Below are 14,442 nucleotides of genomic sequence, written 5' to 3' on the forward strand. Positions count from 1 at the left end.
TTAATTACAGTTACATGATTAATCAGTTAATCGCGTAATACTAATTACAGAGAATCTTTGATATAAACTATAAGTCTTCAATTTAATGATAGTAAAGACACGACACATAGTAACAGGGACAACTCAATGTACTGGGTTACCATTGTTTTCAATAGAATGGCTCCAGATCTGTTCTTCCATGTATGAGTAGGGCTGGGCGATATATATTGTGAATACCGGTATACTGGTATTGATCCACATACCGTTATGGATTTTTACAACATTGTCTATAAAGGTACTTTTATACAGTGCTAAGGAAATGAAAAGTTAAACAAATTGGACAACCTAAGTTTGGTTGAAAATTCAACCGTCAGATTGGAGAAAGCCTATTAAAATCACTTATATATTATATTTTGGCCATATCGTCTAACCCTATGTATGAGTGTTAAAATAGATCAACAGCAAAAGTCACAGCCGAGGGATAGATGTATTCATTAACCAGCTCACGAGATGGCCATTCTTGTCTCCTGTAGATGTTCTATTTAGAGAGCATGTCCTGCTAGCACCGCGGCCACACACACACACAACAGGCCTAGCTTGAATAATGACTGGTACTTCTCCCTGCGTGACATAGTCTGCCACTATGAATCGGCTGCTACCCGCCTTCTCTCTCTCTCTCTCTCTCTCTCTCTCTCTCTCAGCCATGTTGCCTTGTAAACTGTTGTTGTGACAGCCTGGGTCCTTTACTGTGACCACTGTCTATAGATCAGATTATTTTATGGCTTGTAGTGTACAGTACACTCTAATATCAACTGAAGACATCAATATCCAATTATAGTTTTCCCCCTCATCTGTCAGAGATAGCTTGAACCAGGGCTCTCCAACCCTGTTCCTGGAGAGCTACCCTCCTCTAGATTTTTGCTCGATTAGGGTTGGAAACTTGGGAAGGACACATCAGTAATAATTTCACTGTTAGTTTACACCTGTGGTTTACGAAGCATTTGACAAATACAATTTACATCTATTTTGATTTGATTTGAAGTAAACTCAGCAAAAAAAGAAATGTCCTCTCACTGTCAACTGTGTTTATTTTCAGAAAACTTAACATGTGTAAATATTTGTATGAACATAACAAGATTCAACAACTGAGACACAAACTGAACAAGTTCCACAGACATGTGACTAACAGAAATGGAATAATGTGTACCTGAACAAAGGGGGGGGGTTCAAAATCAAAAGTAACAGTCAGTATCTGGTGTGGCCACCAGCTGCATTAAGTACTGCAGGGCATCTCCTCCTCATGGACTGCACCAGATTTGCCAGTTTTTGCTGTGAGATGTTACCCCACTCTTCCACCATTTCTGGGGAGACATATCTGGGGGGAATGGCCCTCAACATCACCTTCAGATCTAACAGGTCCCAGACGTGCTCAATAGGATTGAGATCTGGGCTCTTCGCTGGCCATGACAGAGCACTGACATTCCTGTCAGTTTTGCAGGAAACCACGCACAGAACGAGCAGTATGGCTGGTGGCGTTGTCATGCTGGAGGGTCATGTCAGGATGAGCCTACAGGAAGGGTACCACATGAGGGAGGAGAATGTCTTCCCTGTAACGCACAGCGTTGAGATTGTCTGCAATGACAACAAGCTCAGTCTGATGATGCTGTGACACACCTCCCCAGACCCTCCACCTCCAAATCGAACCCGCTCCAGAGTACAGGCCTTGGTGTAACGCTCATTCCTTTGACGATAAAAGTGAATTTGACTATCACCCCTGGTGAGACAAAACCACAACTCGTCAGTGAAGAGCACTTTTTGCCAGTCCTGTCTGGTCCAGAGACAGTGGGTTTGTGCCCATAGACGACATTGTTGCCGGTGATGTCTGGTGAGGACCTGCCTTACAACAGGCCAACAAGCCCTCAGTCCAGCCTCTCTCAGCCTATTGCAGACAGTCTGAGCACTGATGGAGGGATTGTGCATTCCTAGTGTAACTCGGGCAGTTGTTGTTGCCATCCTGTACCTGTCCCGCAGGTGTGATGTTCGGATGTACTGATCCTGTGCAGGTGTTGTTACACGTGGTCTGCCACTGCGAGGACGATCAGCTGTCCGTCCTGTCTCCCTGTAGCACTGTCTTAGGTGTCTCATTGCAATTTATTTCCCTGGCCACATCTGCAGTCCTCATGCCTCCTTGCGACATTTTAAGGCACGTTCATGCAGATGAGCAGGGACCCTGGGCATCTTTCTTTTGGTGTTTTTCAGAGTCAGTAGAATGGACTCTTAGTGTCTGTGAAGTTATTTGGATTTTTACGAATTATCTTTGAAAGACAGAGTCCTGAAAACAAAAAGGTTTATTTTTTTGCTGAGCTTATTATATATTTTTTTACAGTCATGTTAATCATTTAATGTTAATGATTTACCAGCAAATACTTTTGTTGGAAGAAATGTGGCAAACATTTAAAACATGGATGTGGATACCTGCTCGTCGAACATCTCATCCTGAAATCATGGGCATGGAGTTGGTCCCCCCTTTGCTGCTATAATAGCCTCCACTCTTCTGGGAAGGCTTTTCACTTATCACGTTTCAAGTAAGAACCAAATGCAGACTGTGTTGAAGTAACAATGTTTATTACAGCAACAGGCAGGCAAACGACAGATCAAGACAGGCAGAGGTCGATAATCCAGAGTAGTGGGGTAAAGGCACAGGACGGCAGGCAGACTTAGGGTCAGGAGCAGGCAGAGTGGTCAGGCAGGCGGACTCAGAGTCAGGACAGGCAAGGGTCAAAACCAGGAGAGTGAGAAAAGAGAGACTGTGGAAAAGCAGGAGCTGAGACAAAATGCTGGTTGACTTGACGAACTGGCCACAGACAAACAGAGAACACAGGTATAAGTGCCCAAAGGATAATGGGGAAGATGAGCAACACTTGGAGGGGGGAGGAGCCAAACATTGCTGCGGGGACTTGCTTCCATTCAGCCACAAGAGCATTAGTGAGGTCGGGCACTGACATTGGGCAATTAGGCCTGGCTCGCAGTCGATAAGGTTGAGGTCAGGGCGCTGTGCAGGCCAGTCAAGTTCTCCCACACCGGTCTCAACAATCCATTTCTGTATGGACCTCACTTTGTGCACAGGGGCATTGTCATGCTGAAAAACAAAGGGCCTTCCCCAAACTGTTGCCACAAAGTTGGAAGCACAGAATCGTCTAGAATGTCATTGTATGCTGTCGTGTTCTTGTGCTGACGTTTTTTCCAGAGGCTGTTTGGAACTCGGTAGTGAGTATTACAACAACGACAGTCGATTTTCACACGCTACATGCTTCAGCACTCGGCAGTCCCGTTCTGTGAGCGTGTCTGGTCTACTACTTCACGGCTGAGCTGTTGTTGTTCCTAGACATTTCCACTTCTCAATAACAGCACTTATAGTTGACCTGGGTAGCACTAGCAGGGCAGAAATTTGACAAACTGACTTGTTGGAAAGGTGGCATCCCATGAAGGTGCCACGCTGAAAGTCACTGGGCTCTTCACTACGGGCCATTCTACTGCTAATGTTCTATGCAGATTGCATGGCAGTGTGCTCGATTTAATACACCTGTCGGTAATGGGTGTGGCTGAAATAACCGAATCCACTAACCTCCGAGGTGGCAGTATCACAGGCCCGGTACCTCATCTATCTCTCCACTTCTGCCCTTCCTGGCTCTGCTCTACGCTCGTTATCCTCTTGCCAGCCCAGGGAGAGGGAGAGAGAGGTAGAGAGAGAGAGAGAAAGGTAGAGAGAGGTAGAGAGAGAGAGAGAGAGAGAGAGGTAGAGAGGGAGAGAGAGGTAGAGAGAGAGAGAGAAAGGTAGAGAGAGGTAGAGAGAGAGAGAGAGAGAGAGAGGTAGAGAGAGAGAGAGAAAGAGAGAGAGAGAGAGAGAGAAAGGTAGAGAAAGGTAGAGAGAGAGAGAGAGAGAGGTAGAGAGAGAGAGAGAAAGGTAGAGAGAGAGAGAGAAAGGTAGAGAGAGGAGAGAGAGAGAGAGAGAGAGAGAGAGAGAGAAAGGTAGAGAAAGGTAGAGAGAGAGAGAGAGAGAGAGAGGTAGAGAGAGAGAGAGAAAGGTAGAGAGAGGTAGAGAGAGGTAGAGAGAGAGAGAGAAAGGTAGAGAGAGAGAGAGAGAGAGAGAGGTAGAGAGAGAGAGAGAAAGGTAGAGAGAGAGGAGAGAGAGAGAGAGAGAGAGAGGTAGAGAGAGAGAGAGAAAGGTAGAGAGAGGTAGAGAGAGAGAGAGAGAGAGAGAGAGAGAGGTAGAGAGAGAGAGAAAGGTAGAGAAAGGTAGAGAGAGAGAGAGAGAGAGAGAGAAAAGACTTGTGATGGATAGATAACAGATGATGTCCATATGCTTCTTCATCTCTGAGGCTGTCAGTTCAACAGTACATCGTAATCCTGTAACGTGTCTGTCTAAGTGCATCGATAGGAGCAGTTGATCTGTGAAACCCTATTACATGAGAGACAATTGTTCATACTATACTGTCGGATACAGCACATACTTTATAACACCACAGGACGATAACCCAGACCCTTAGTGTGATTGAATATCCCTCAGAGATTTCAAGAAATAATCAAAACAATTCATCCCTAGACCGAAGAGTTTCAGGAGATGGTCAGTTTAGAATATTATTCCAGTGTGTATTTATTTAAACACACAGGTTTTAACCATCGGTCTGTCCTGCCGTCACAGGGGTGCAAGACTAAACAGTTGGTTATCCTTGTTTCACTGTGTTTGGATAGCCCTGTTTGGTTTGGGAGCCATGCTCGGCTGCTTTTAATACATTTAATTTGCAACTCAAAGCCTTGCGAGGGTACAGCCAGCTACCTGCTGCCTCACTGCATCTCACACAAATGAATGGCTTGTGTGTGTTTCCCAGAAGGCAATAATATTGGTGTTCTTGGGGAGGAAATAAGGTTAAAAGGAATTTAGTGGAATACCAAAGTATGTAAGATTGTAATATCATAAGCCAAGAATGTTGTTGACTTCTAGACATTGATAGTTGGTTTGATCATGTATATTATATATACGCCATTTAACAGACACTTTTATCCAAACGACTTACAATTGTCATGTGTGCAGACATTTACGTTTGGTGGTCCCAGGAATCAAACCCACTACCCTCGTGCGACAAGCGCGACTGAGCTACAAAGTTGATAACTTCTACTCTGACAAACACGTTCAGACACACAGTGAGAACCAGTCATTTACGTTGTTTGGATCTGCATGGGGATATCCAAGTACATGGTTTTAATTTGCTTCTCTAGGTAATTAGATTAGCCACATTGTGCTACTCTAGATCATTAGATGTAATTGCCACATTGTGCTACTCTAGATCATTAGATGTAATTGCCACATTGTGCTACTCTATATCATTTGATTTCATTGCCACATTGTGCTACTCTATATCATTTGATTTCATTGCCACATTGTGCTACTCTAGATCATTAGATTTCATTGCCACATTGTGCTACTCTAGATCATTAGATGTAATTGCCACAGTGTGCTACTCTAGATCATTAGATGTAATTGCCACATTGTGCTACTCTAGATCATTAGATGTAATTGCCACATTGTGCTACTCTAGATCATTAGATGTAATTGCCACATTGTGCTACTCTATATCATTTGATTTCATTGCCACATTGTGCTACTCTAGATCATTAGATGTAATTGCCACATTGTGCTACTCTAGATCATTTGATTTCATTGCCACATTGTGCTACTCTAGATCAGTAGATTTCATTGCCACAGTGTGCTACTCTAGATCATTAGATGTAATTGCCACATTGTGCTACTCTAGATCAGTAGATATCATTGCCATACTGTGCTACTCTAGATCATTAGATTTCATTGCCACAGTGTGCTACTCTAGATCATTAGATGTAATTGCCACATTGTGCTACTCTAGATCAGTAGATATCATTGCCATACTGTGCTACTCTAGATCATTAGATTTCATTGCCACAGTGTGCTACTCTAGATCATTAGATGTAATTGCCACATTGTGCTACTCTAGATCAGTAGATATCATTGCCATACTGTGCTACTCTAGATCAGTAGATTTCATTGCCACAGTGTGCTACTCTAGATCATTAGATGTAATTGCCACATTGTGCTACTCTAGATCAGTAGATATCATTGCCATACTGTGCTACTCTAGATCAGTAGATTTCATTGCCACAGTGTGCTACTCTAGATCATTAGATGTCATTGCCACATTGTGCTACTCTAGATCAGTAGATATCATTGCCATACTGTGCTACTCTAGATCAGTAGATTTCATTGCCACAGTGTGCTACTCTAGATCATTAGATGTAATTGCCACATTGTGCTACTCTAGATCAGTAGATATCATTGCCATACTGTGCTACTCTAGATCATTAGATTTCATTGCCACAGTGTGCTACTCTAGATCATTAGATGTAATTGCCACATTGTGCTACTCTAGATCATTAGATTTCATTGCCACATTGTGCTACTAGCTCAGTAGATTTCATTGCCACATTGTGCTACTCTGAAATGTGAGTATCTCTATTAGGCATCAAGCTCAGTCTGACACTTCAGGTGAATAAAGCCAGAGGGGGTTATTTTCATTAACCGTCCGAAGTTCGAAATAGACCTCAATCGGGTTGATAATGATCATTTAAGTATTGTGTGTGAGAGAGAGAGAGAGAGAGAGAGAGAGTATTGACTGTAATGGATAAATGAGGAGCAAGCTCAACTAATGTGTGTGTGCAGTGTGAGTCAAGCTGTGATCTGGTGCATGCTCATTCATATGCATACACGTTAACCAAATACATTTAAACTCAGTTTTTCACAATTCCTGACATTTAATCTTAGTAAAAATTTCCTGTTTTAGGTCACTTAGGATCACCACTTTATTTTAAGAATGTGAAATGTCAGAATAATAGTAGAAAGAATGATTTACTTCAGCTTTTATTTCTTTCATCACATTCCCAGTGGGTCAGAAGTTTACATACACTCAATTAGTACTTGGTAACATTGCCTTTAAATTGTTTAACTTGGGTCTAACGTTTCGGGTAGCCTTCCACAAGCTTTCCACAATAAGTTGGGTGAATTTTGGCCCGTTCCTCCTCACAGAGCTGGTGTAACTGAGTCAGGTTTTTAGGCCTCCTTGCTCACACATGCTTTTTTTGTTCTGCCCACAAATTTTCTATAGGATTGAGGTCAGGGCTTTGTGATGGCTTCTACAATACCTTGACTTTGTTGTCCTTAAGCAATTTTGCCACAACTTTGGAAGTGTGCTTGGGGTCATTGTCCATATGGAAAACCCATTTGCGACTAAGCTTTAACTTCCTGACTGATGTCTTGAGATGTTGCTTCAATATATTCACATAATTTTCCATGCCATCTATTTTGTGAAGTGCACCAGTCCCTCCTGCAGAAAAGCACCCCGACAACATGATGCTGCTACCCCCGTGCTTCACGTTTGGGATGGTGTTCTTCGGCTTGCAAGCCTCCCTCTTTTTCCTCCAAACATAACGATGGTCATTATGGCCAAACAGTTCTGTTTTTGTTTCATCAGACCAGAGGACATTTCTCCAAAAAGTATGATCTTTGTCCCCATGTGCAGTTGCAAACCGCAGTTGGGCTTTTTTATGGAGGTTTTGGAGCAGCGGCTTCTTCCTTGCTGAGCGGCCTTTCAGGTTTTGTCGATATAGGACTTGTTTTACTGTGGATATAGATACTTTTGTACCTGTTTCCTCCAGCATCTTCACAAGGTCCTTTGCTGTTGTTCTGGGATTGATTTGCACTTTTCGCACCAAAGTATGTTCATCTCTAGGAGACAGAACGCGTCTCCTTCCTGAGCGGTATGACGGCTGCGTGGTCCAATGGTGTTTATACTTGCGTACTATTGTTTGCACAGATGAACGTGGTACGTTCAGGCATTTGGAAATTGCTCTCAAGGATGAACCAGACTTGTGGAGGTCTACAATTTTTTTCTGAGGTCTTGGCTGATTTTCTTTGATTTTCCCTTGATGTCAAGCAAGAGGCACTGAGTTTGAATGTAGGCCTTGAAGGTAGGCCACAGGTACACCTCCAATTAACTAAAATAATGTCAATTAGCCTATCAGAAGCTTCTAAAGACATTATTTTCTGGAATTTTCCAAGCTGTTTTAAGGCACAGTCAACTTAGTGTATGTAAACGTCTGACCCACTGGAATTGTGATACGGTGAATGATAAGTGAAATAATCTGCCTGTAAACAATTGTTAGAAACATTACTAGTGTCATGCACAAAGTATGCACAAAGCAAAACTATAGTTGGTTAACAAAACATGTGTGGAGTGGTTGAAAAACAAGTTTTAATGACTCCAACCTAAGTGTATGTAAACTTCTGACTTCAACTGTATATGTTATCTGGCTGACTTGAGTAATGTCTCTCCCTGCAGGAGATGACCCACTCCTGGCCTCCTCCCCTGACTGCCATCCACACTCCAGGCAAGGCTGAGCAAACCCGGTTCCCTATTCCCTCCAAGGTGAGTCCTAAAGCATATAGCCTACAACACTGTACTGTTCATTGACAACCACAGCCAACTTACTACTACTACTACTACAACTACCACTACTGCTAAAGCTGCTACTACTACTACAAATACTATTGCTGCTACTACTACTACTACCAACATCACTACTATTACTACTATCACTACTATTATCACTAGTGTTATTAATACTACTACTATTATCACTGCTAATATTAGTAGTAGTAGTAGTAGTAGTAGTAGTAGTAGTGATAGTAGTACTAGTAGTATTAGTAGTACTATCACTACTACTACTATCACAAATACCACTACTACTACTACTACTAATATCACTACTAATAATAATACCGCTACTCTCATTACTACTACTATCACAAATACTACTGCTAATAATAATAATATCAGTACTACTAATATCACTATGACTACTACTACTACTACTACTACTATCACTACTATTACTACTATTACACCGACTACACCTACTATTATCACTACTACTACTAGTACTACTAATTCTAATACCGCTTCTGCAACTACTTTCTCTACTACTACTACTACTACTACTATTAATAGTGCTACAACTACTATCACTACTACTCCTACCACTACCACTACTATCAATACTACTACTGCTGCTTCTTAAACTACTACTACTATTACTACTACTACTACTGCTTCTTCTACTAATACTAATACTTACACTACCACTGCTACTACTACTCATATAACTACTACTACTATCACTACTACTAATATCACTACTACTATTACTACTATTTATATTATCACTACTACTACTACTACTACTACTACTACTGCTACCACTACTACTACTAGTACTACTGCTACTTCTACTAATAATATTACTGCTAGCACTACTACTGCTGCTACTACTACCTCTACCACTACTACTATTACTACTATTTATATTATCACTACTACTACTACTACTACTACTACTGCTACCACTACTACTACTAGTACTACTGCTACGTCTACTAATAATATTACTGCTAGCACTACTACTGCTGCTACTACTACCTCTACCACTACTACTATTACTACTATTTATATTATCACTACTACTACTACTACTACTACTGCTACCACTACTACTACTAATACTACTGCTACGTCTACTAATAATATTACTGCTAGCACTACTACTGCTGCTACTACTACCTCTACCACTACTACTACTACTACTACTGCTACCACTACTTCTACTAGTACTACTGCTACTTCTACTAATAATATTACTGCTAGCACTACTACTGCTGCTACTATTACTACTAATAATACTACTATCACTACTACCACTACTACTACTACTAATATCACTACTACTACTGCTGCTGCTGCTACTACTACCTCTACCACTACTACTACTACTATCAATACTACTACTACTGCTTCATCCACTAATACTACTACTAGTACATCTACTATCGCAAATTCTACTACTACTACTATCAATACTACTAGTACTACTACTACTATTACTTGTACTGCTACTAGTACTATCACTACTAATACTACTACTTATAATACTACTACTGCTGCTGCTACTACTACTATCACTACTTCTACTGCTACTACTACTACTACTACCACTACTACTACTAATGCTGCTGCTACTACTACTATAACTACTACTACTACTATTATTATTATCACTACTACTGCTTCTGCTGCTGCTGCTACTACTACCTCTACCACTACTACTACTATCAATACTACTACTACAGCTTCATCCACTAATACTACTGCAACTACTACTAGTAGTACTACTACTGCTAATACTACTACTTGTACTGCTTATTCTACAAATACAACTACTTCTACTACCACTGCTACTACTCACATCACTACTACTACTACTATCACTACTACCACTAATACCACTACTGTTACTACTACTTCTACTAGTCCTATTGCTACTTCTACTAATAATATTACTTATGCTACTACTTCTACTGCTATCACTACTACTACTACTATCACTACTACTACTACTATCACACCAACTACTTCTACTACCACTACTACTACTACAAAAACTACTACTATTACTACTATCACTACTACTACTACTACTACTACTACTACTACTTCCACTATCACAAATGCTACTACTACTACTATCAATACTACTACTGCTGCTACTACTACTACTACTTGTTCTCCTACTAGTACTATCCCTACTAATACTACTACTTCTAATACTACTACTACTGCTGCTGCTACTACTACTAGCACTACTACTACTACTACTACTTTCACAAATACTACTACTACCACTACTACTACTACTGCTGCTACTTCCACTACTACTACTACTACTACTACTACTGCTACTGCTACTACTACTACTGCTACTGCTACTACTACTACTGCTACTACTACTACTACTACTGCTTCTTCTATTAAGCAGTATTTGTTTTGTAAGCAGTAATCACGTGATCTGTGTGGCAGTCAGAAGGGAGAGCTCATCCAGTAAAAGGGTCTGTATTAAATTGGACCCAAAGCTGTTGCCCTAGTGAGAGCCTGTCAGACTCTGTCACCGTAAGGACCAGTGAGACACCCATGGTACCAGAGAGAGAGAGAGCATTTGTCCCAATTGGCACCCTATTCCCTACCTAGTGCACTACTTCTGACCAGGGCCCATAGGACTTCATTTGGCTGGCTGCATACACCTGCCGGATGGACTTTTTATGAAGAAACTCCTGTCAGCTCACTTTAGCCGCATTGTAATACAGTGTGATTTAGCCCCGTTATAATCCATTGTCCTTCAGCCCATTCCCCCTCGCCTCCGCTAGCTCCCAGCATCTGTGTCTGTCCTAGCCTTCTCTCTGCGGTCATTCCCTAGCCTCCAAACCTCTGATGCTTCATTTTGCAGCTAAAGCCATTTTCTTTCTGTCTTAATAGGTCTGAAGCTCATAGCTTGACCTGGCTGACATTCCTAATAATACGCCTGTGTCTATAAATCCTGATTTAATGGTGCCATCTTTTAACTAAGACATTTTGCTGCCTACTCTAGCCCACTCACCGTACTCTGAAACAGGATTTGTGTGTTCTGTCTAATTGTATTAGTGTAAAATCAATTAAGTCCATCAGTTGAGCTATTTCCCTCCCATTTGTTCTCCTGTATCACCTCACTGTGTGCTAATGTATGTCATGCACACTTGTTTTCCTTCTCTCGTTCTCTTTCTCACTCGCTCCACCTCTCTCCATCTCTCTCTCTGTCTCTCTCTCTGTTTCTCTCTCTCTCTCTCTCTCTCTCTCTCTCTCGCTCCACCTCTCTCGCTCTCTATCTCTCTCTCTCTCGCTCCACCTCTCTCGCTCTCTATCTCTCTCTCTATCTCTCTCTCTATCTCGCTCTCTATCTCTCTCCCCTCTCTGCTCAGGAGTCACAACACATACCCTCAGGATGCGCTGGACTAAGTAAGTCTTCTTTAAATTCTTCCTACCCACACTCTGATTAAATCAGTCTGAAATGATGTTAATAGGAGGACATTATACGATGTAACAACTGGAGTGCTGTCCATTTAGGAAGAAACGTTACGATGTGTGACATATGGCAGAATAAGCTACATTTATAATAAGCTCACTCTTGGTCAGGGTTTAATGAAAAACAACACTCTGACAATTAAATGGAAATTATTTTGCAGAGCGGTGCAATGTTCCCGTTAACAAGCCTGCAACCAAGTCTGTGCCACAGAAGTCGTGAGTATTCATTTGATGAATTGTTTTGAAGAAGCCTCGGGGGAGACATGCCGCCATGGTTTCAGCTTTGTTCCCTTGCAAAACAAGTCCCTGTGAGAGAAGCCTGCAGAATTCCCGGCTAAGAGGAGCCTTCTTCACAAACAAACAGAGCAGCTGGCATTCTCTCTCTCTGTTAGCCCCTCCCTGGCCTAGGCTGCACCCCCCCTCCCTTACTCCCCTGCACTCCTCAACAGCACAGCATTGACAACACTGCCTGTCTACCCCAGTCATGCAAGACCTGGGCTACACTCTGTTTAGTGTCATACACAGACCAAGTGAAGGGCTGGCAGTAGTGGTTGGAAGTGGCACGGCTTACAAAGGGTTATAGGGTTGTGCTTTACATTTCATTTATTCTGTCTCTCCTGAGTAACATAACAAAATAACCAGACTTCAAACTGGAATGATATAATAAACAAAGTACACAAATGAAGGATAATGCACACAAAATATTTTTGGAAAGTTATTTGAATACTAGAGAACGATAGAACCTTCCAATGTTGCGCACTAGGTCTTTTTTTCCCAATTGAACACAAGATTCTGCTTTTGTGGCGCTCAATGACACAGCTCTTGTTGGAGAAGTCTTCAATGATTTAACCAGGCCAAATGTTTAGAGGGAGCCTAAGGCAAGAGTGTTTGTGTCAATACCAGCCTTGTCTTGCAGAGCTAAATGCATCCACTTGAGGTCAACCAGTGTCTCTTTCTTCTCCTGCTACTTTCACAGGAAATGCCGACTAAGCACAAGTTAGTAGCAGCATTAGCTTTTATATTAAAACACACTTACCACGGTAGCAGTTCTATGTCTGTGGTGTGTTACGGTTCTCAGAGCCTTTATTGCTCTGTTTAAACATATATCCCAGCTATACTGTCAGTGCTTACCTCTGTCCCTGTGTGTGTTCATATGAGACTAAACGAGTAGGAATGCAGAGATACTCTACAATGAAATAAGTGAGATCATGACTAATGGAACCACTTAGAATTTTAAAAGGACGTCATCTGGATAAAGTAAACATTTTAGGATAAAGAGAATATACAGTGACTTAGGGGCTCATTTAGACCTCGTCTAACCTAGTGCAGTGACCTAGTGCAGTGATCCATGGAACGTGTAGTTCATCCTGACCATCACCCGAAATCATGAGGCTGTCTATCTTCTTGATGAGATCCACAACTCCTTCAAATCCCTTATTGAACTGGACCTGGAGTTCCCATCAGTTCAAAACGATTCGTTTTAATGTTATATAGAGCTGGTATTCTTAAAAAAAAAAAAAATCTTAACAGCTGTCATTTTATTGTGAGAAACGAATATTTTTCTGTTTTGTCCTCTGTTGTGTGAGTGATCTCATGTCTAATTGTTTATGTCTAGCCTATGATGAGATCAGCTTTGGCATCATTGATCATTTTTAAATGTCAGTTTCATGGCTGTCAGTGTGGTTACGGTAGCATTGTAGTCATTCACATCACAATCATGTGACAGTGTTCTCATGCTCATAGAGGAGCCAGGACACAAAGTATGCAATGAGCTCAACATACTTAACCAACGCTTTATTCAGTACGCTTCCTAAACAATGTCCCTGCATGCTGAACTAAGTTCTTCTAAGTCCCAAACCCTGTGGGAGTAAAGCAACAAGCCCCCTTTGCTTCCATGTGAATGGCTCCTGGTGATGGCTCTGTGTTCCACAGTATTTATATCGCATGGCTCTGCAGACCTAAATAAAGTCATGTAAGTGGAATTCATCTCCTATCATAAGTCATGTCTGGTGGAGTGGCAGAGAGTGGCAGAGCGAGAGAGAGAGAGAGTGGCAGAGAGTGGCAGAGCGAGAGAGAGAGAGAGAGAGAGAGAGTGGCAGAGCGAAAGAGAGAGAGAGAGAGAGAGAGAGAGAGAGAGCGAGTGGCAGAGCGAGAGAGAGAGAGAGAGAGAGAGAGTGGCAGAGAGTGGCAGAGAGTGGCAGAGAGAGAGAGTGGCAGAGAGTGGCAGAGCGAGAGAGAGAGAGAGAGTGGCAGAGAGTGGCAGAGCGAGAGAGAGAGAGAGAGTGGCAGAGAGTGGTAGAGAGTGGCAGAGCGAGAGAGAGAGAGAGTGGCAGAAAGTGGCAGAGCGAGAGAGAGAGAGACAGAGAGAGAGTGGCAGAGAGTGGCAGAGCGAGAGAGAGAGTGGCAGAGAGTGGCAGAGCAAGAGAGAGAG

At 42.1% G+C, this 14,442-nt stretch overlaps 1 protein-coding gene across 1 annotated transcript in view; it reads left to right on the forward strand.

Moving 5' to 3' along the window:
• LOC115129141 (AF4/FMR2 family member 2-like) overlaps positions 1–14,442 on the forward strand; it is a 358,350-nt gene that overhangs the window by 189,809 nt on the left and 154,099 nt on the right. The window contains exons 6-8 of the mRNA XM_065018489.1: positions 8,406–8,492; positions 11,909–11,945; positions 12,173–12,227. Coding sequence (XP_064874561.1) covers positions 8,406–8,492; positions 11,909–11,945; positions 12,173–12,227 — 179 coding nt within the window. The remainder of the gene's footprint in view (positions 1–8,405; positions 8,493–11,908; positions 11,946–12,172; positions 12,228–14,442) is intronic.

This window comes from Oncorhynchus nerka, linkage group LG5 (genome assembly GCF_034236695.1).
Source record: "Oncorhynchus nerka isolate Pitt River linkage group LG5, Oner_Uvic_2.0, whole genome shotgun sequence".
In the NCBI taxonomy this organism is placed as follows: Eukaryota; Metazoa; Chordata; class Actinopteri; order Salmoniformes; family Salmonidae; genus Oncorhynchus; species Oncorhynchus nerka.